This window comes from Onychostoma macrolepis, chromosome 05 (assembly GCF_012432095.1).
Source record: "Onychostoma macrolepis isolate SWU-2019 chromosome 05, ASM1243209v1, whole genome shotgun sequence".
NCBI classification, from domain to species: domain Eukaryota; kingdom Metazoa; phylum Chordata; class Actinopteri; order Cypriniformes; family Cyprinidae; genus Onychostoma; species Onychostoma macrolepis.
The window spans coordinates 24,931,554-24,956,059 of NC_081159.1; the positions used below are offsets into that span (position 1 = coordinate 24,931,554).

A 24,506-nucleotide genomic window follows, 5' to 3' on the forward strand; every position below is an offset into this window, starting at 1 on the left:
ATATACATACATACATACATATATACATACACTGTATGTGATATAAAATAGTATATCAGATAATTAATATTATAGTAAACTAGCCAATGGTAAAAATTTAGTGCCCGCAGCACTATTGCGTTAGTTACTTTCCCTGGTAATTAGTTACTTTTATGATGATGTAACTCAGTTACTTAGTTACTATTTGTGAGAAGTAACTAGTAACTATAACTAATTACTTTTTTAAAGTAACGTGCCTAACACTGGTAGTTTTACAGGAGGAGGTTTCATAGACTAATCATAGGCAAATTCATTTTTACAGAAGTTTGTAGGTAGATTTGTTGTGGGTATTCTTGACGGGGTTTTTTTAGGCTTTTTTAATATTGTTCATATCGATATTGGAATTATATCGTATAGACTGAAATCAAGAAATATACTGTGATATAAATTTTGGCCATATGTGACCCTGGACCACAAAACCAGTCTTAAGCTACTGGGCTATATTTGTAGCAATAGCCAAAAGTACATTGTATGGGTCAAAATTATCCATTTTTCTTTTATGACAAAAATCATTACGATATTAAGTAAAGATCATGTTCCATGAAGATATTTAGTGAATTTCCTACCTTAAATGTATCAAAACTTATTTTTTGATCAGTAATATGCATAGCTAAGAACTTGATTTAGACAACTTTAAAGGCGATTTTCTCAGTATTTAGATTTTTTTGCACCCTCAGATTCCAGATTTCCTAACAAACCATACATCATTTGAAAGCTTATTTATTCAGCTTTCAGCTGATGTAGAAATCTCAATTTCAAAAAATTGGCACTTATAACTGGTTTTGTGGTCCAGGGTCACATATCATCCAGCCCCAACATTAACCAAACAAAAACACAAAACACAAATCAAGCAAACAACAGAAAAAAATACAAAGCATACCAAAACAAAACAAAAAATTCTGTTTAAGTCTTAGTAGGTGAGTGGCTGGGTGACTTCGTCAGCTGATCCTTGTGACTAGTTTCAGCACAGGCTAAATCTAAACACCCACTGGGCAGCCTCATTGAGTGTTTATGGGAGTACTGGAGGAAACTGTAGTGCTTGACTTCACTTCTGTACTTCCTTAAAAAAATGGGAAGAAAAAATAGAGGGGTAGAGAAAGTGGGCATGTTGCATAACAACTGCATATAAGGCTTGTCAGCAATGTTCCTCTCATAGAATGCAGTGCTGTCGTCTGTCAATGCAGATCGGTCATTACAGACAGACCTCAGAGAACTCTGATGATGTAAGATACAGTTCACGACCCAGATATGTCTTTATAACCATGCTCAAATAACACCAGGTTCAAAAGTGGACAATTCAAGTGGCGTTATGTCAGGAAAACACAAAAACCAAGAATACTGGCTGCCATTTAATTTGCCAAGTGTAACCGTATTGATTTAGAAGGATACAGTTCAAGTCAGTGAACAGCGCTGGCTTGACAAGCAGTAATGATTAAGGGGTCACTGGCTGACAGCTCTTCCACAGGCAGCATTTAATATGGTCATGAATTTCATTCGAAAGCTCCGACCATCATCCAGTGAACCCAGTGTAACGGATAGTTTGCAATTCTAATAAGAGTGAATAAATCTCCACACTGCTCTCAGGGGAAAGTCAAGAGTTGTTTTAGCGTGTTGTGAGTATCTTTCTGACAGCAGCCGTACACACGCAGGCTGTGTGAATTAAATGACATAAATTATCTGGAGCTGAGGTGTTTTTCATGCGTAGGCATTGTGTTTGTATCGTCTTGTTCACTGTATACAGGAAAGAACACGCATTAAATCAGTGTCTATACGGTGCCAGTATACATATTTCCATCTCCACAGATTACTGACGTGAATCAATTTTGCTCAGCCATGAAATCTCGTTTCATATCAGCCTGGTACCAAATGCAGACATGTCAATCAATCTCTGGCAGTATGAGAGATGAGGGAGCAATGGATGGATGGAGACCAGAAGTCCTTCAGAAGTCCTCAAGCAGAGTCAGTCAAACTGTCTGTTGATTGTGTTTCCTGAAGCGGTGTAACCGACAATGTTTAAAGTTCAACCACTTTTAAAAAAACAAAGCATAACCTTATGAAAGAAATGCTGACATATGTGAACACAAGCCTGAATTTACATTGTTCCACACTATATATTCAAATGTATGTCTCATGATTAAAACATGCTTAAAATGTAACAACAGCAAGGAAAAGACAGTGCTTGCTTTTCTGTGTGTTTATGAGAGAGAAAGGGAGAATGATATTCTTAAAATGTGAAAGGGAGGTGGGAGAATACCTAGATTTGCATTTCCAGAAGGAAATACCAGATACCAGCAGGAGAATAAATGTTAATAAGTTTATGTTTTGAGGCTCGGCTTCGGCATTAACAAAATAACACACCAGAGCTGCTTTACCACTGATAAAAAAAAAAAGAAATGAAAAAGAGTAGAAGAATCAGAATGAAAAGAAAGAGAATGAAAAGAAGAAGGAGAAGGAGAAGACGAAGAAGGTGAACAAGAAGGAGAAGGAGGAGAAGGTGGTAATAAGAATAATAAGAAGAATGAGAAGGAGGAGGAGAAGAAGGAGGAGAAAGGATGAGATAGAGGAGAAGGAGAAGATGAAGAAGAACAATAAAGAAGAGGAAGAAGAGACAATAATGAAGAATAAAAAAGATAAGAAGAAAAAGACAAACAAAAAAAAGGCATGAATAAACAGAGGGCGTGAGCTATAACCGTGCCATTGGGGATCTCTGACATTGATCAGCAGTCTTCAAAGCAGATTAGTCTGGTCTGGAAAGATGACATCTATAGAACATGAGCCTGCGACTCTGATATTAACTTAACAGAGTGAAGACAAAGACTGTGATCTCCCTATCAAAGCTTCTATTAGAGAGAGCCTCAAAGTTCAAAGCTGAGCAAAAAATCATAGCTATAGATCATTAGATAAGCTTCACCATACTTGATGTGATTATGATTTTGACCTGGTGGACAATAATACTTTCTGAAGGAGGGACCCAAGCCATCATAGAGACTTAGAGATGTATTCTTTTCAGCTTCTAGTATGTAATCACCCAGAACACCCTCTGACTAATGACTAAAATGTGCCAGACTGGAAACACCTGAAAGGCTGAAAATTATTGGAGGTACAAGAGGAGAGAGAAGAACCCCTGTAGTGAGACTACTCTTCATGGCTATCCCTCCTCTCATCCTCCTCCTCCCCAACCCTTTCTCCTCTCTTCCTCTTGACTAGCCTGAATGCTTAATCACGCTTCGTCTCCCCGGTGGAGTAAAAAGAGGCCGGAGGTCCCATTGGCTGAGCCATCTGGTGTGTGGTCTGTGATGCTGTGCTCTGATTGGTTAACAATTCGAGGGCAGAGTTAAGAGGTCCCCAGTTACCAGCCGAGAAGGGCAGGGCAGGGCAGGGCATGTCTTCAACCATGACAACACACACAATGCACACACACACACACACACACATGCTCCTCGGTGGACAAAGAACCAAAAGGCATATAAATCAGGGCTCAGAGATCCAATTATGCATACATATAACATAAATTTAATGCTTAAACATGTCATAATCAACAACCAATTTGTGTGTCTCTTCGGTCAAAAATTATTTTAACCTCAATTTGCTATTTTAAAAAAGGGGTTTACTTAACCCATTTCCATTAAGACTACATGAATAATTTTTGCTGATGTTAATGTAAAATTGCAAAAACTGAACAGGGATTTGTAGTTCCCAGCATGCTTTGTAGAGGACTGGGTGGGGAGAATGAATATTGAAATTAGTGTTTTATTTTGTATGTGTTTATTTGTATGTGTTCATGATATGAGTTCTTATGGTTGGTGGTTAGACTGGGTGAATTGGCAATATATTTTGTAGAGGGCTGCATGACACATAATACATTAAATTATAGAAATATCCCAAATGTACAAATTGGGATATACATATCACAGCGGCATGCAATAAATTATTGTGTGTGTTTGTGTGTGTGTGTGTGTGTGTGTGTGTGTGTACCAGGATGTTCTTGATATTAAGTTTTCAGGTTGATCTAACTATATTTTAACTATATAATGAATTTTTCTTAAATATTACGCAGCTCTTATTGTGGTAACGGCATAAAGTGTCAATCAATAGAGATTTTGCTATATGTATATTGCGATATGTAAATCATTTATATCCACATAACACAGTGCTACTTATCGAAACATTCGACAAAGAAATGTCCATGAATAAATGACAAAAAGTGTGGCACTTAAGCCAAACTCTCATATTTAATCAATAAATTAAATTACAATAAAAAGACAGCCTTACCATTCAAATAAAATCAGTATTAACAAAATCCATTTTAGCACTGCAGAAGTGGCACAGAAGCTGCATTTAGATGTATTTACTGTACACAGACTGTTAAATGAAGCTCAGAGATTGCTTAATTAAAAACTAAATTATGCTTCAAATATGAATACATTTGGGGAAAACCGCTTGCTTGCGTGATATTGCTTAACTATATTTGATACAAATATAAGAAAAAAACTCGTGGTGGAAAAATAGTGCAGTATATCTTGAATTTCAAGAGCATTCTAATTGTATTTAAATGGCTACATCACACAGAGAAAGTATGCACTCTCTTACAAATACTATAGTTGATGTACATACTGTAGACTTAAAGAATTAGTTCACTTCCAGAATAAATAATTCCTGATAATTTACTCACCCCCATGCCATCCAAGATGTCCGTGTCTTTCTTTTTTCAGTCAAAAAGAAATTAAGGTATTTGAGTAAAACATTTCAGGATTTTTCTCCATAAAGTGGACTTCAACGGGTACTAATGGGTTGAAGGTCCAAATTGCTGTTTCAATGCAGCTTCAAAGAGCTCTACACGATCCCAGCCGAGGAATTATCTAGCAAAATGATTGGTCATCATCTTGCACTAGCTCTACTATGCACGTCCGCAACTTCACGCATCGCGTAATCACGTTGGAAAAGTCACGCGTGGTTAGTTCTTCGTCTGTGTACTTTGGTTCAAAAAGGTAGGGTAAGGCGAAAAACTCCATCTCATTTTCTCCTCCAACTTGAAAATCATCCAACATCGTTGCTTTTACTTTTTTGTAAAGGGCATTTGAGTTTCTTTGCATGTTTGCTTTGTAAACACTGGGTTGATACTTCCGCCTATGTCACGCGAGACCTTTCCAACATGACTACGTAATGCATGAGGTCAAGCTAGTGCAAGACAAGCATTTGTGGTTAAAAAGTATAGAAATTTTTGTTTTGTTTAGAAAATGACCAATTGTTTCAGTAGCTAAGACCCTTATTCCTCGGCTGGGATCGTGTAGAGCCCTTTGAAGCTGCACTGAAACTACAATTTGGACCTTCAACCCATTGGGTCCCATTGAAGTCCACTATAAAGAGAAAAATCCTGGAATGTTTTCCTCAAAAAACTTAATGTCTTTTCTACTGAAGAAAGAAAGACACAAACATCTTGGATGACATCGGGGTGAGTAAATTATCAAGAAAGTTTTATTCTGGAAGTGAACGAATTCTTTAAGTTCTTCATTGGAGTGACACTGGTTGATATCAAGCTAAACATCTAGCCTTCTATGGTTTCTTGTTTTCCAGAAACCAAACAGGTGCCTGGAGCTGTTGCACTCGCTACAGCAGAACGTGACTTGAGCATGAAACTAAGGGGGACAACAGAATCACCAACATCAAATCAGTGCAGCATTATGTAAGAGCAAAAGAGCGACTGTCTCTATTCAGAACAGTTCTTAAATTGCTGTAATGGGTCTCTTTCCTCTCTTTCTCTCTCTCTGTGCCTTAGAAGTCATTAGACTAACTTCATTCATTGTTTATAAATAATTAATTAAAAGCCATATAATGAAAGTGAACGAGGATCCAAAATGACAAAGAGCGCCATAAAAGTATCATAAAAGTGGTCCATAGAATTTTTGTGCTACATTCCAAGTCTTGTGATGCAAATTTAACCTAACCTCACTATACAATTGCAAGCAGAATTTACATGTTAAGTCTTTGTCATGCAACTTATGCACCTTTACTCATTTTATTTAACTGAAGAGCCTAACTGAAGACCTCACCAGGGCATCAAGAGAATCACACTAGGGCCATTGAGCTCAACAATCCCCTTTACAGCTCTACATAAAACCCAGGAAAGCCATCTCTCATAAAGACTTCACTGCCCACAGGCATCCATGAGAACAGAGCTCAAACAAAATGAAGGCTGACATGGCCACAGTACACAAACTAAACACAGAGAAAGCCTCTCAATTAATGAAAGGAAAATTCTGTATTAAGAGCCAAATATAGGAATTATGGATATGTATGGGTGCCACTGCATCATTTGAAATGTTACTTGAGCAGCAAAGTAGCATATTAGAATGATTTCTGAAGGATCATGTGACACTGAAGCCTGCAGTAATGCCAGCAGAAAATTAAGATTTGCATCACAGGAAACAAAATTACACTTTATATTAAATTAGAAAACAGTTGTTTTAATAATATTTCACAAAGTTCGAAAAAAAAAAAAAATTTCATTTCAAAAACATTTTTATAATGAATTATTAAAAAAGCATGTGCTGCTGAATTCAATTTCAATGTGGCATATTTACATCTACAATTCTAATAAACGTCATCAACAAATAAATTATTATTATTATGAAAGCAATATTTTTCTTTTATTCCTCATTGTCTTTGAAACTGTACTACATGTAATAAAAATAAAAACTTTTAAAAATTCTGTATTTTTTTTAATTTATTTTATAATCCACTTCACATCAAGCCTAAAAACCCAAATGCACCTTTTTTTTAGACCCCTGACCCCTGCACACCTCTCAAATCACTGTGGAGAGCCTCTCCAGTCAGCAGGATTACACAGACTCTAGTGCTCATCCACACACTTGACATCCAGCTTTAGTACTGCACTTGTGCTCTTGTCTAGCTGCTTTGGTAAATGCCACTAGCACAGTATGTGAACTTTCTTGTAAGCTGGTTTGCTGAGAAAACATCCATAAATGTCAACGTCCCTCCTGTAATAGTAGGTATCTCTCTCTCTCTCTCACTCTCTCTCTTATGTAACAGGGCTCTTCCGATGCTCATGTACAGTCACATAAGAGCAACTGTGCTCAATATTGCTGTGTGCCTCTGAAGCTAAATGACACAAAGGGGATTATGAGGAGTATTGTGGAAAACGGGATGATAAAGATGGTTGTATGAAACAATTTACATGGGAGAGTCTTACTAAGAATATTATATGGGACTGAATACACATACGGCTTATTGATAAGAGGTGTGCTAGTGCTTTTCTAAGTAAACAAATTTGTAATTTCACCGACAAGACTATAAAACAGTTAAGGTCACATGTCACAGAGAAATTTCAGACAAATTGTGTGTGCAAAAAAGTAAATCATCTACTTTACAGTGCATTTTGACTCGCATTTTCTTTCAAATCTACATAGTGCTTTTCAAAAAGGGGTTTTTATTTCATAAAAGGGTTTGATTACAACAAATTACCTTGATTTTTTTCCTGACCAGAAAGGAAAAACACCCCCAGAGAGAAGGAAAATGTAGAAGAGTGTGTCAGTCAGTTACTGTATCTTACAGCATCACAACTAAAGCTCTACAGAGTGCTCAACTCACTCCAGATAACATACATAAAGCCAATATGATAGCTGGGAGACTCTAAAGGAGAGGATTTGAGTGTGATAATGCGTGTGTGTTGAATCTGACACACAACAAAGATGCAGATATACAGGAAGTGACAGGAGGAGGGAATATCTCAGTGAGAGAGAATAATCCCTCGAGACGCATGTTCTACCAGCCTGATTCAGTCTAACAAAGAGAGTTTGACCACAGCTGCTGGACCTGAACACACACACACACACACACACACACTCCACATCAATGTCTGACTAAGTTTACTGCCTCTCAACCACTCTGAACAGAGGAAACCATGACAACCGAGCAGAGAAAGAGTGTAGAGGAGGCAGGAGATGATATCAGCGAGGCAAATAGAGAAAATGCTGTGAGGAGGTGGAAGAGAGATCCACAGAGATCAGCTGAATATATGGCTTTAATAACCAGAATGAATCCATTTACATTCCATAGACAGAGCTTAAATGAACAGATAAACAAACTGATGAAGAGATGCATAAATACAATGATGACTAATGTATTTTATTTTTATGCTTTCGTGAGAATTAATCTGGCAATGCGAATTCCCCATTGGCATGTTATGAAAACATTAACTACGATTATATTTGCTGCTGTTAATAGGCTATACTCTCACTAATATTGATATTATCCTCCATGGAAACATCATGTCATTTGAAATGTACATCCTTTATTAAGCAAGAAAGCCTTTTAATGTTTAATAACGCCCATAAATTATTAAATGGCTGTACTTTTTTCTTTTTTAACAAGGCAGTACCATCAGCACTGAACAAAAAAGGTTCAAACAATAAAAACAGAATCAGTCCAAGCGAATCCAAAAGCCCTGTTTTTACCGCTTCAAAGCAGTTAATGAGGATTGTTAGTGTATGTTAATGAGTGCTGGGGTAATTTGTTAAAGAGTTCATGACTGACAGAGACTGAGGAGGGCTTTGATTTGGGTTTGTGCTTTTAATGGTCTCTTCACAGGTAAGGTCATCAAAACCAGACAAAAGCTGAATGCATCCTGCTGAAGAGATGTTTTACCCCTGTGAGGTAATTTAGCTCTGAAAATATCTACATATCAGGGGCTGAATTCTCTTAAAATCACTCGTTCTTTTGTTCTCTTGAAATCTTCCTTTCTCTCCATTTCAATTAAATGTAGTGTAGTAATTTAATATTTACTATTATTATTTAATGTAGTAATTTATTAGGGTGACCAGACGTGTGCATATGTTTTACCACAGTAGAGACAAATAAAACAAGCATGCAAATGAAATAGGAATTAGAATAAATCATATTAAATGAAACAAAATGAACATAAAAGTCTAATTATGTATTTTAAAAATATATATAATTTCATTTTTGTTTTATTTTATGTTCATTTTGTTTTTAAAAATGTTTTCATAATTATATACTTGTAAATAATGTTTTGTATTTATAAAATGTACAAATGTAAAAATATATAAATAAATATATAAATATATCCATATATACACACACACACATATATATATATATATATATATATATATATATATAGATAGATAGATAGATAGATAGATAGATAAATAGATAGATATAATTAAATAAAACATTATTAAGTGATAAAGATAAGATTTGTAATAATCTATTTATAATTGTTTTAAATTATAGTGCTCAAAACAGACAAATACATACCATGAACCATGGTCAGAAAAACAACACTAATTATGCTTCCTGCTCCCTCAGTCCTGAAGCACAGGAGCACTGACATGGTAATACTAGTATGCACTAAACGCGCGCACACACACACACACACACAACATGTGAGGGTGTAAACAGGGGAGGATGAGGGGTGAAACTAATGACATCTTGTGGGGCGATTGCCCCTTTTCTTGAATTACCAATTATATACATTATCATACAGACACACACACACCGTCACTCACGCACAAACACACACAAATCTCACATAATTCAGTGTGAAATTATGGGGTGGGGAGGGTGGTGTTTGCGGTGGATTAGTGCTTTCCTGGTTAACTCAATGGATTCTCTGTAGTGAATGAAATAAGCTCTCCCTCTCTCTCTCTCAGCGCTCCATTACCCCTCCATCCCTTCCAGCGTGATCTGTGCGTTTCTGCCAGCCTTTCCTCCATTTAACGTTCTCTGAAAGCCCTTTATGTAACTCAACCTTACAGTCGGAGCAAATGAACGGCAGACTAAACAACCACAACAAGTGCATCTTCTCAGTCCAGCATTGCCCACAAACCCCCGCTGACCGCTTCTGCCCACATGACTTCCACCCAGAGATAAAGAGCCCATCTGACTGTAAACAGTCAACACAACATTTGAATATTCATGAGAACAGCATGTACTTTGGGTCTTATACAAACAAATTTGTTTTATTACAGTCAACCATGGAAATTAGGCATATTTTTTATGTGACAGGAAGTGATAGGGAACTCGAGAAGGATGAGAGGGAAGAAAGAAGGAAAAGAGAAAGCCGACAAAGTGAGAAGACAGGCATGAGAAAAGGAAAACAAAAGGTGATGAATGATAAGAGAAAAGAGAGATGAGGGAAGGAAGAAAGGGAAAGATGTGAGAGAGAGAAGGAAAAGAAAAGGTAGAAAAAGACACAAGAGGGAGAAAGGGGGAGAAAGGAAGGGATGGAAAAGGGAATTAGAAAGCAGGAAAAGATAAAGGAAGACAGGGATGAGACTGGGAAGAAAGGGAAAAGATAAGGTAAGAAAGATATGACATAAGAAAAGGATGCGAGAAGAAAAAATGAGAGAAAACAAGGATGAGAGACAGAAGAAAGTAATAGGTGAGAGAGAATGAACTGAGAAAGTAGAAAAAGAAGGAAGAAAGGAATGAGAGGGGAAAAGGAAATAAGAGGGAAAATAAAGTAGAGAGAAGTATGAGAAACGAGGATAAAATGCAACAGAAGTAAACTGTTGTTTTAGTATTATTTATCCTAAAACAGTAATTTATTAATATTTTGAATTAGCTGTTATTTTTATGTTTTCAGTTTTCATTTTGTACTTTATTGCAGTACTTTTTTAGTGCCAAGGCAACATTTCTATTTTAAGTTTTATTTTTGTTTTTATTATTATTATTATTATTATTATTATTATTATTATTATTATATATGCATTTTTATTTTTATTTATTTATTTTGTTAAGTTATTACTATTTATACTTTATTTAATTTCAGCCTTATTTCAACACTGAATGGAAAGCAAGAAAAAAAGAAAGAAAGAAGACAGGAAAATATAAGGAATATATGATTGAAAAAGGGAAGAAAGGAGAGGAGGGAGGAGAGAGGGAAGAAAGAGGAAAGAGAAAATAAAGACAAGGGTAAAAGAGGGGTAAAAAGACAAAAAAAAAAAGGAAGAGAAAGGGAAAAGAAAAAGGCAAAAAAAAGAAGAAGACCAGGAAAAATGTGAAGAAATAGGGGAAAAATAAGGCATAAAGAGGAATGGCTTATAGTTTTATTGTATGTAGACTTTTTACATACAATAAAAATACTGAAGTGACACTATAGTACTGTGACATATTAAGAAAACCAGGGTACTTTGATATATACCATGGTACTTTTTTACTTCCATATTTACGTATCACTTGGCCTGACAGTCATCACAGATCAAACAGTTACTAAACAACAAACACAACATGTCTGAGAGCCTCATTCAAATAGAGCTGAAGATAACAACATTAGCACAAGCAAATTCAGCACAACCCTCTCACACACACACACACACTGAGGAAAGAGGTTTCAGTACGTACTGCTGTAAAGCGTGTCTATCCAGGAGAGCCTGGGCAGCTCGCGAGTGCTCAGGTGCTCCATCCCCCCGTCTTCCGTCTCCTCCAGTGCTGCGTCTCCTCCAAACGCTCCCCCGCTCTTTTCAGACACTCTCTCACTCCCCTTCACTCGCCTGATCTCCTTAGTGATTACGGAGGGAGCTGGACATATCTGAGTTTGATATATGAAGCTGTTGTGTATTGCTGAGGAGAGATCCACGAGTCAGTGTGCGTGACGGTTTGTACTATGGCTCCTCACATGTAAGACAACAGGCTGGAGCCGCTTGCTGCCAACGGTTGCTATGTGAAGGGAGGTACTCCTCCTCCGCTCTCTCTCTCTCTCTCTCTCTCGCTCGCTCACTCACTCAATCCTCTTTTTTTCGATCCACTGCCTCTTTCCTGTCATCTTTCATCCTTTCTTTCTTTTTCATTCACTCTTATCTCTAATTAGTGGCGCTCGCTAAGGCAAGTACACTATTACTGTTGTTTATGCTTAGGATTCGGGATTGGAACAAATTCTTAAGAATATTGAAGTTCATAACTCAATGCCTGAATTTTGGTGATTTCGATTTTTACATGGATGATTAAAAAAAAAGCTGTGGAAAAAAACCCATTGCAAATATATTCTAAATATTAAATATATTGCTCCGTGTGTGTGTGTTTACATGTTTTGAAGAGAGCAGCAAAGCTAAACCAGAACCACTAAACTCTGGAGGAGAGGAGATGGATGGAGAAACACACGCAGCAGGAGGCTGGTTCAGAGACATGAAAGAATGAGGGATGCAGATAGATGGAAGGAGAGAGGGAAGAATCCACTGAGGAGTGTGTAAGGTCTGGAGCAGATGGGCCGTGTCAAATCTCTCTCCGTCGGTTCCTGTGGCAGCTCATCATCTCATTCTCACAGCTCCTGGAGAGGCTGATGATGCTCATGCTGTGTGAGATATGCACAAGGACGCCCATCTCACACTGGCACTCTCTACATACCAGATACATTCATATGAATGTGCTTCCTATGTGTCCAGGGTGTCATACAGTATATGGATCAAAAGGAGAAACTGTGTATTATTATATAGAAGTTTTTCAGTTTCAAAGCTGAACTATTTTTTTTTAATGCATTTCAAGCTTAATATCAAAATAAGTCTACCAGCATGAAATATAATGTGTTGTGACGTTCAGTCATGTGGCGAGGCGGTATGTTTTTCTGCCATGTCACACAGCATTAATCAATCACAACATAGTACACAGATTATAACTGCACTAGTGTACTTTATAATAACTTCAGCTGAAACAGAGTTATTAGTTATGCTATGTGATTTAAGTTGCTTAAATAACCTTAGTTATATAACTTCCAGTTATAAATGTTATTTTTTTCCATATACTGTCACCACAAACACCATATGTTTCATTGTGAAAGAACGAAAGAAAGAACGAAAGAAAGAACGAAAGAAAGAACTGGTTATGCAATATTTTTTCTGCACTATTAAAACACATATGCACACAATACCATTCAAAAGTTTGCTTAAATACATAAAAATGTCAATACTGTGAAATATTAATTTTAAAATGTAATTAGTTCCTGAAATGGTAAAACTGAAGTTTCAGCAGTCATTACTTTAGTGTCACATGATCCTTCAGAAATTATTCTAATATGCTGATTTGGTGCTCAAGAAACATTTCTTATTATCAATGGTGAAAAAAGTTTAACTGCTTAAATTTTTTTCTGTCCAAATATTTGTTACCGATTCCAATGAATAGAATGGTAGTGAAGTTTCTTCATCAGTTTTTTTCAGCAGTATGTATGTATGTATGTATGCATGCATGCATGCATGTATGTATGTATGTATGTATTTATATGTTTGTTTGTTTTTCTTTCTTGGTTGCTGGCTAACATCAATTATTGGCTTATCATTACTGGCCAGAATTTGGACATTGGAGAATCCCTAATATTTCATGCTTCTAGAACATGCATAAGATTTAAAAAAATAATAATAATAAAAAAAATAATAATAATAAAATAATAATAATAATATCGGAGTACCTCTAATTACAATGATATACAAAAAAATAAAAATACAGCTCATCTCAATACACAGTATCATGCTCTTTCATTAGGATGCCTTAATTAAACTCTCTGAACTACAAAGGCCTGCTTACTTCACAAGACACATCTCACCCAATCATGTATATAACAATGAAATCAATGTTTACAAGCCCTCCCTTCATTCCACTGATAAAGATGCCAATTAACTGAGAGAGAGAGGGAATGAACTTCATGCATCATGCCTTGGGCAACAAGAAACCCCCATTACAAACCCCTAAAAAGACAGCCCTCTTCCCCCAAACCCCACCCCCACATATACACACAGGGCATGGGTTGTGATAAGCCAGACTGAACAACTTCAATTAGGACACAAAGGCTCTGGGAGGATTCCCCCCCAACCTCTCACAGCAAGCTGCCGGCACTAAGCCCAACACAAAGAATACCATCCACACACACACACACACGTACAGTATACTTGCTCATTACAGATTCATACATAAACTGGGTATCTCAGAGTATCCACTTAAACACTTAAGATCTATATATGTGCACAAACTCATAAACACATACTCTAATGTCTCGCCAGAGGTCTTCTGAAGTCAGACCTTTAGAAAGGCCCCCAAAGACCCCAAATTAAAGCACTGTCTCTTGCCAAGTGTGTGTGTGTGTGTGTGTGTGTGCATGTGGGCATGTAAACGTGTGCGCTCTGCAAGCACAAAGCAATCTCTGCACAATCCAGTTGTGTCTATGCATGAGACTATTCAAAGTGACAGAACGTTAAAACAAAGAGCAGAATAATATGGGTCAAACACACACACATAAAAAAAAACAGGCAGAAACAAGTTCTTATGTGTGTGTGTGTGTGTGTGTGTGTGTGTGTGTGTGTGTGTGTGTGTGTGTCGCTACTCGTGGCAGAGATAAGTAGCGGTTTATCAAATATAGATATATAGCATAACACACTCTCACACACACACACACACACACACACACACACACACACACACACGCAGCCCTTTGTTTCTGGATGAAGGCCAACAGGACACCAACACAACGGGGGCTTGTGTGAGTGAGGGGCAACACAAACTGGGCACAAAGAAGAATAACATTACATTACGCAGACACGCTCAAGGAAACGTACAAAATATATATATCAAAACAAAACAAACAAACTGAATTAATATGGTTAGTCATTATCAATTATTTTGTCCACTGATATTAAAATGCTGGCTCCGAAAAACATTATTATTTTAATGTTATGGCTGATAACGTGTGGATGCTAGGGCTGGGCTGAAGCAATACTGATGTTTAAACCCCAAAATCAAGCTTCACTTTCCTGCCAAGTTAATGCTGTGTTCCATTTACTTTGGAAGTCATATGTCAGAGCTGGAAATGACTTCACACCCAAATGGACTGTGTTCCAATAAGGACATCATTATTAGCAATACCAGTCGATTAAAAACACATACAAGCAGTATTTTGTACAGATAATGTCACAGTATCAAGTCCACAAATAGAGGTTGGATAGTACTGTGTGCACCACTGAGTTTATTGAGACACAAACAAAAATAAGTTCTAATAAACAATATATTACTACTGTTTCTCTTCTGTTGATGCACTGAGCAGCTGTATTGGATTCTGAGTCAGAACTCTTGACTTGGGAGGGCATTCCAGTTAAAAGTTTCAACTGGGAACTCTGAATTTAGCGCCAACCTTGATTAAACTCACCCGAGTAATCCTGCAGACCTTTATTTGCTTGTTCAGATGTGTTTGATTTGGGTTGGATTGCAATTTGGAGCTAAACCTTGTCTTAGGGTACGTACACGACAATGACTGCACTAAAAACAGAAGCGTTTTTCCATTGAGTTTTTGAAAAGTCTTGCATACAAACGAAAATGTGGTCAAAATGATCCCCGTTCACACAGATCCACAAAAATGACTAAAAAAAGTATGTGGAAGATTCATTTAAATTCACTGAGCCGCCACGCTCGTATATTGTGGAAACAAAATGATGATTTACAATTCAAATGTTCGGAATATTGAGTTCTGTTGAGTTGTTGCATCAGCATGATTTGATGAAAGGAAGTTTATGTTTGACTGATGAAAAATGGATGATGTGGCTGAAAAGTGATTATGGAGGAAAAGGAATTGTATAAGTTCTAAACAGATCATCTCTTCCTCTTTACTACTAGTTATCGCATGAATAAACACGTATGAACAACAGAAGATATGTTGAAAGAAACAGAACAATTTGACAAAATGTATTATGTGCCATGTAATCACTCAATCAGTGTTTCAAGCGCAGAAAGACGGAAATAAAACTTGTAAACAATAAAGCTTGTAAACAATGTCACTTAATGTTAGGGAAGCCATTCAATGCTCATGAAAAAAAAGTAACTCTAGATAAGAGCATTTTGCTAAATATATGCATATATATTACCTATTCAATTTATTTTTACTTAACCTGTTGTCATTATTTAATGTATGTTTGAATAAATCTGTCATGAAAACAAGGTTTTATTGCAGCAACCATTTAAATTAGGGGTGGGCAATATGGAAAAAATATCATATACATTTTTTTTTTTAGAATATCACGATTCACGATTTTATCACGATTCTTTGTCATGTTGGTTTTACTATTTTGCAAGTTGTCTGAGAATTACAGCCAAACTAATTTCCTATTATAAAGACAAAGCCTTTTAAGTTAACCAAAAAAAAAAAAAATTTTTATATTTATATATATATATATATATATATATATATATATATATATATATATATATATATATATATATATATATATATATATATATATATATATATATATATATATATATATATATATATATATATATATATATATAGGCAGATATTTAGGCCAAAGTGGGCAAAGATAAAAATGTTTGTCATTATTTTATCTTTGTTATTAAAAAATAAGAACAAAGATACACATTACAACTACACATAATATACAACTAAAACAAACAGTGCTTATTTTCAGGTACAACAGGTGTATTTAGCAGGAGCATTCAAGAAACTGAATGGACAAATATAAAAATAAAACACTATATAGACCGATTCCTAAAGCAACTGTATTAAAGTTTTTTCAGTCAAGAGTAGTGAGTGATTTTTCTCTTTGTGTTTTTGTTGTTTTATTAACATTAAAGGAATATTTAACCCAAAAATAAAAATTCTGTCATCTGTTTGTCAACTCCGTCATAGTGTTTTATTTTTACACCACCATTTACTCACTCAAAAGTTGTTTTAAACCTGATTGAGTTTCTTTCTTCTGCTGAACATAAATGCTTTTTTAAGGAACGTGGAAAACCAAACAGTTGCTGGTCACACTTTATATTAGGTGGCCTTAACTACTGTACTTACATCAAAAAATAAGTACCATGTACTTATTGTATTGCAAAACACTTTTACTGCTATTGAGGTGTTATATGGGTAAGGTTAGGGACAGGTTTGGTGGTATGGGTAGGTTTAAGGGTGGGTTAAGGTGTAAGGAATGGGTCAACAGAGTAATTATAAAGGTAATTACAGAAATTAATTACAGATGTAACTACATACAGGTATTTAAAAAAATATAAGTACAATGTAAAAACATGTATGTACACAATAAGTGCACTATATCAAATGATTAATTTAAATGTAAGTACATAGTAGTTAAGGCCACCTAATATAAAGTGGGACTATATAATAGAATATAAAGTCTCTTCCTGTTGAATCACAAATGGCCAATAAAAAATTGATGCTTGATCTTGCTGAGCGGTCAGAAAGCCATTAACATGCTCTGTGGAGAGAGCTCCAGACCGCTGTCATTAGCACTGAATGGAGCTGGATCTTATTGCTCAAAAACATACAGTGTTTCGCCCTGCCCCTCTGACTGATGGGAAAGCCATAGAGCTTTTCCAACAAAATGGTGCTGTGCTGGTGTCTGTGCACTTTTTAAATCACATTTGTGTATGTATGTAATTTGTCTACATTGTTTGGAATAATTACAATTAACGTATTGATTTATTTATATAGTCTCTTATGCTCACCAAGGCTGCATTTATTTAATAAAAATAAAGCAAACCACGAATATCGTATTTTATATTATTTTTTTACTATCTGTGTCCTGTTGTTGTTGTTTTGTGCACTGAAAGCTTCTTCTGTCATCAAGACAAATTCTTTGTTTGTAAACATACTTGGAAATAAATCTCATTCTGATTCTAATTCTGATTTTATTCCTTCACCCACCTTATCTCACCTCCTCTCTGAGCTGAGCTCCAAGACAAGTCCCACCGCTGTGGGTATGACTGATGCTATAGACCCTCTGCTTTCTGGCAGCATGGGCATATGACTACTGGGAGGAAAGATAAAAACAGAGAGAGAAAGCAAGAGAAGGGGTGCAAACAGAGGGTGGGTACTGAATCATGGGGGGATGTAGTATCACATTAATTAAAACTGACAGGTCAAGTATGCACTTGCAAACCCTAAACCTCAGCCCTAAACCCCACACAAGTTGAGTTTTTCCTCTCCCATCATCCACTTTGCTTCTGTCCCTCTGTCTGTTCTCATCACCGCTATCTTCCTCAAATCACCAGCCATGTTAAGCAATTAACATGGCTGTTAATTGCCCCCCCTCCCCTGTGCAATTTCAAAAAATGACTGTTTAATAGACTATACTGCTAAAGATTCTATACAAATAACAAAATAATAAATAAATTACCAGACAAAAAAATAAAAACAAAGCAAAGAACAAAACATAAAACAAGTATGGCTGTTTAATTGATTATACTGCTAAAGATCGTATACAAATAAACAAAAACAAACAAAAAAATACAAAACAAAAAACAAACACAACATAAAACAAACTAAACAACACAAAAACAAAACTCAAAACATAAACACACACAAAACACCCATGAAATCAAACGATATCACTATATCATAACACAGAAGAAGATAAATTGGCTCATTTCTTCAAGCACATATCCATGACTTCAGGATTTTCCACAAAAAAACAATGTGTGTGCTGACAACACATGATGGGCTAGTTCATCTGGACATGCTTGGACAATAAGTACTTGCCTTCATTTATTTAACAGTGCATTTGCTGTGTTTACAAGCTTCAGTCTGCAGGTGGGACAGGAGAGCCGTTCCTTGGGAGGGCTTCTCATTTAGAAGAATGAAACAAAGACTCACGCCCTTCTGAGTGGATGTGCTACCACACATTCTGTACCAACCAAAATCACTTTGATCTATTGAGGTCACAGCATTGTGCTCTGATTGGCTAGTGGGTATGGTGGTCGGATATCTGCTTGTGTTCATGCACAGAGCATCTCACATCGTACTGATCAAATATGAATATCAGTGGTGTGAATAATAATATACCTGGTATTTTTATTTTCATTCATTTATAGTGTGCGAGATGTTTAATTAGGGGTAGTATGACCATCAATGTGTAGATTACCATAATGTAAATTACACTATATAAGGTGTATTTTTGTTAGAAATAAAGTAACAGAGTGATTAAGAGAGAAATAGAGAGTGCGAGGTGGCTAACAGAGCTCTTCATATAATAAGATTTTTCCAAAATTTTATCATGCCTGGTGCAAATACTGCTCTATGAAAAACTAAAATCCATTCATTTATACACATGCATTCAAAGCCTGCTGACCGAACACTGACCACACAAACACTCTGCTGCCATCTAGTGATGCCGTTATGTCAGCACTAGTAATATTTACAGGTTTATTTTTTTGTGGTTAAAATACTTTCCCCCATCCAGCTGTAAGCAAGCCAACAGTAGGTTGAATCACCTAACACTGTGGCTCTGTTGCTATATCAAAAATGCACTCGATGTACACTGTTGAGAAGTCAAGGCTAAAGGCTGTTGTTAGCAAATGCTTCTTTAGCCATGAATATATTCAAAAACAACATGGCCTTGAGTGCATCACTGCTTTCCTAAAACAGTTATTAGACATAAAAAATATCAAATTTAAATAAATTCATAAAGTGCCATCCCTAATAGAGAATATCTCTCTCTCTCTCTCTCTCTCTCTCTCTCTCTCTCTCCCTTCGGCTTGCTCCCTTTATCAGGGGTCGCCACAGCGGAGTGATCCGCACAACCGATTTGGCACATGTTTAGAGAATAGAGAATATCCCGTGCATAAAAGCTAAGGTTAAAGCTTAAAGGTTCATAAAATTTTTTTTTAATTCTGTCATCATTTATTCACTCTGATGTCATTCTAAACCTGTCTCTCCTTGTGTAAAACACAAATTAATTTAAAAAATTTTTTTTTTTTTTTAAATGTCAGTCAATATATCTCCTTTTGTGTTTCACAGAAGAAATCAAGTCATATCCACTTTATTTTTCCCGTAAGAGTGGGTGCGGTCATTTGTAAATTTAATGTGTTTGGCTTCCGGTGTCATTTGCTTCCAGCTATTTTTAGCTGTACAAAACAGCTTGTTTTGCTGCTTGATATTGCAAACTGATTTGTCTCATCATATTATTTTATTGTATTATGCTAATTATGAACACACTGGTTTGTAGTGCACATTCACAGAAAACGGCTTACTTCCGCATCAAAAAATAAGGTGGATAGGTTTGGAATAAAGTGGGTAAATAATGATTGAATTTTCATTTTTGGCTGAACAATCCCTTTAAGAGATGGCCTGTACAATGATGTGTCAACATTGTTTATTGTTATCTGTTTCACAGCTGTTACTATATTGTTTATTAGCACAGGAACCTTTTATTTTATAAGAAAACATGCTCTTGGCTAAGTGTAGTTTTTATCATCACTTAAGGCCCATTCACACCAAGGACAATAACTGTAACGATAACAGTAAAACAGTAAGGTTTACACTTTATATTAGGTGGCCTTAACTACTATGTACTTACATCAAAAAATAAGTACAATGTACTTATTGTGTTCATACTGTATTGCAAAACACTATTGCTGCTATTGAGGTGTTATATGGGTAAGGTTAGGGACAGGTTTGGTGGTTTGGGTAGGTTTAAGGGTGGGTTAAGGTGTAAGGGATGGGTCAACAGTGTAATTATAAAATGTAATTACAGAAATTAATTACAGGTGTAATTACATATAGGTATTTTTAAAAATATAAGTACAATGTAAAAACATGTACGTACACAATAAGTGCATTGTACCAAATGATTAATTCAAATAAGTAAGTACATAGTAGTTAAGGCCACCTAATATAAAGTGGGACCAACAGTAACAGTAAAAATGTAAAAGAATAGAAAAGTCCTCCTTATAGCTTTAATGATATTGGCACAAAGGATCAATATTGTTGAAATCACTTTCAATCACAACATTTTCCAGCTAATGAACAATAAAAACATAGGAAGCAAATCAGAATCCACCTGACTCAAGCACTTAAAGCGGCAGGCGACAAAACGTTATTGTGCACTGATGTGGATTCTAATAGAGTTAACTTTATAGTTATCGTTCTTGGTGTGCTTTTTTAAAAGTTTAACTTCTTTTAACTTGAACAAACACATCTATCTATCGCGTATGTACATTAAAAAAGCAGAACAAAAATACATTCTTTGTGAAGTCCCTTAGTCCTCCATTTTTAACCTCTCAACATGGGTTTGAACACATGCTGACTGTAAGAAATGATGTAGGATTTCTAGTGTCTTTGCGAACATAAAAAACCTGTTTGTGTCTGTAGGTGGGTGGACACATGAGTATTTACTTTTATTTCTCCTTATGCGTCACTCTAATTGAGCTTCATGAGTACAAATCTAGCTTACACTACTGTACATTAACAGCATTCTCACAGTACATACTCACACACTTAGCCTACATCGCCTCAGAATCACAGAATCAAGGCAGGGTTTTATATTTTCTGTTATTTGAATCGTTTTAGTGGTTATTTAAACCAAGCGGAAATGATGGTGGGCTCTGCCTGCAGACACTGTAAACAGTGCCCTCCACACACACAGACACACACACACACCTCGCTCTTCCTGTTTAGAAAGTTTACTCTCTGCAGGAGCACAGTCAGTTTTTGCAACTTCATTAGCACTGTGGGTAAAAACGAACCTAAAAATGAAAAAAAAATAAAAATAAAACAACCTTTATGCACACACACACACATTTACTTAGCTATCTAAATGGGGACATAGTTCTACAGTTTTTATTTACAGCTAGCTATAAATACTATAACCTAAACCAAACAGAAAAGCTTTTAAAAGAAAAAAGAAATTAATTTATTATTCTTTTTACAATTGAGGACATCCCCAAAAGGACATTTTGTCAGATTTAGCTCACTTCTGGGAATAAAACCTTTCCCTAAAAATATGGTGAAGTAGGTACATACACAGACGCAAAAGTGCATACTTTCAAACACATAAAATGTGTACTTGCTGCTAAAAATGTTTGAATGCAAGCATGCATCTTATGTAAAAACATCTAATTGTGTATAAGGTCCTTTAGAATCTCTGTTCCACACAAATTAGCCCCTTTCACACATACAGTCTTTACTGATAAATTACCGTTAAGAGATTACGTGTGAACAAGACCTTTTCAAAAATACCGGTAAATTTGTTCTGGCAATTTACCAGTATGAGAGCGCTGTAAATTTCCAGTAATGTGCTCTGTGTGAATGCATAACGAGATAACCAGTATGAGCATGTAGAATGCCTTAAAGAATGAATCTAGTCTATATGCACTAGATGGACATTTTTGACCACTGCACCTTTTTCAACATGTCTCGCTTGAGACCCAGCCTGACCATCCCCTTATGCCTGTCACTCAGAATTTAAAAATGTTGTCAAATTGGACAGCACTTCTACTCATGCAGGCGAATGAACGGTGCAGATTTTAAAGATTGTTTCTGATGACTGACATCACAGAATTTATCGGCATTTTGGTGTGATGCTTGAATGGTCTCTTATCAGTAAAAAAAACAGCATATTTGTGTCATACTGGTCATTTTACGGCAATTTACCAGGATTGTTGTGTGATTGTTGGAACAGTCACCGTTTTGTCACTCATGGTAAAAATAAATGAGTTTTCCAAAATTCTGCAACATTGCACAGCCTCTGCTTGAAAAACCCCCAGAGATTTAAACTCCTGAAGAAATGGGATAACCTTTCAAAGGTGAGAACGTATTTGTTTGTGTTTTTATATTTTAACTCAATATTACAGGTTTTTAAAATATGGTAACTTTTAAAATTTAAGTCTAATCCAGATATAGATATTCATACATGCATAAAACTACAGTTTTGAACTTGCTTTGAAGTGTTCATGGACCGACTTTGACCGTTCCAATATAGCAGATGGCTTATGTATTGTGGCCCACAAAAACAGTGATTTCAGAAGTTAACTTGACACTTAAAAATGCAATACTCATGATGCGAGTTTAAAAAAGTTTAAGTCATGACACTGACTGCTAAAGCATTCCAAAGTACTGCTGCTCTACAGGGGAAAATCTGAAATCACATCATTTTCATGTGGCTTTATAAAGGGGCCATGAATGGAAAAATTACATTTTTGACATATAAGAGGTTATGGGACTCTAAAAGCATACTAAGTTTCAGAACTCAAACCTTCCTTGCTCGTCCAAAAACAGTTTTTATTGAAATGTAATGTAATGGAGATTAATACATTAGCACAAGACTGCCTGCAAACACAGACCAACACATACTTCACCATTTCCCCTTTAACCCGCCCACTGACACGTTATTGAAGTGACAGACAGGAGACAACAGACTAAAAATAACATTACCTTCAAAAGAATCCTATAACGTTAGGAAACTGGCTGTTTACATTCAACAGTGAATGACTTAGTAGAGCATTATTTGTTTGTTCAGTTCTTTGGCAAAACAGTCGAGTTATAATCAACTTATGCTGCCTACACTGCACAATGACTCTCTTACTTGTATGTGTTATTTATGATGAAAGCATTTGTGAGAGTACAGAAATCGAGTTGCAGTGGTTAATCGCAGCAGCTGTAAGTAAAAACATAAGTAGTAGGCCAAGTTTTCAAAAAAGTTCCACATGTGAGTGAAACTATAAAAAAAGGAAAAACTGAACAACTTGACTAAGAAGTACACAGAACCCTCTCAAAGGGAAATGCTAACCACACTTCATGCCTGATATGTTTTGTGTGTGTGTGTGTGTGTGTGTGTGTGTGTGTGTACCTGTTTTTCTATTCAGGTAAGGACTTAAACCTAAATACGCACAGACTAATGGGGACTTGTGTCACCTAAATTGAGGTCCCCACGGGTAAACAAGCTAATAAGTGAGACGGAGAGAGAAATAAGAGGGAATCATCCATGAATGAGCAGAGAGTTGAGAAAGCCCAGGGTGAGTAATCAAAGTGGGCAACTCCCACAATGCACTGTTACTGTAAGTGCATCATCTCCTGGTCTTACTAACCCTGCACACCACACTGACAGTTTAATTCCACTGAAGAGAAAAAAAGAGAGCTATGACATACTCATTCAGAATCAAAAGTAAAAGAAAATCCAACAAAATTCAATGATTCTGCTTGTTATTGAACGCAAATAAATCTCTGAATGAATGAACTCTTCTGGTAAAACCTTTCAACTGAAAAAAATCTCTTTAAAATATCTTCTTTAATGTTTTTATACAGGTTTGAAACGACATGAGGGTGAGTAAATGATGACAGAATTTTCATAGGGTGAACTATCCTTTTAATAATACTTCTGCTCTGACAGACTAAAGCCAAGGTCATAGGAAGACAATAACCTTTGACAAATTCATCTGTTAACTTAAAAACACACAGGATGCAAGCCTTGCAAAAATGTCCAGCACTTCTCTGTTTCACCTGGTCCGAGACAGAAGTGAGACTAATGAAGAGAAGAACGCTCTGAAAAGACAGGGATGCACTCATATTAACACACACACGCACAACTGAAGAGAAAAAAAGTGAAAAGTGAAAAACTGACCAAGCAAGACACAAAAAATGTGTCCTGTAAGCATTTATGTGCAGGATGGATGTAAATGTGGGATACCACACTTGCTGAGCCACATGGTTCAGT

At 36.1% G+C, this 24,506-nt stretch overlaps 1 protein-coding gene across 2 annotated transcripts in view; it reads right to left on the reverse strand.

Annotated features, from left to right (window-relative positions):
- abr (ABR activator of RhoGEF and GTPase) overlaps window positions 1–24,506 on the reverse strand; it is a 178,314-nt gene that overhangs the window by 132,647 nt on the left and 21,161 nt on the right. The window contains exon 1 of one of the 2 annotated variants that reach the window (XM_058774894.1): window positions 11,425–11,912. The exons of the other annotated variant lie outside the window; for it this stretch is intronic. Coding sequence (XP_058630877.1) covers window positions 11,425–11,485 — 61 coding nt within the window. The 5' untranslated portion in view covers window positions 11,486–11,912. Of the gene's footprint in view, window positions 1–11,424; window positions 11,913–24,506 lie in introns of those variants that run through there. 2 annotated transcript variants of the gene reach the window in all.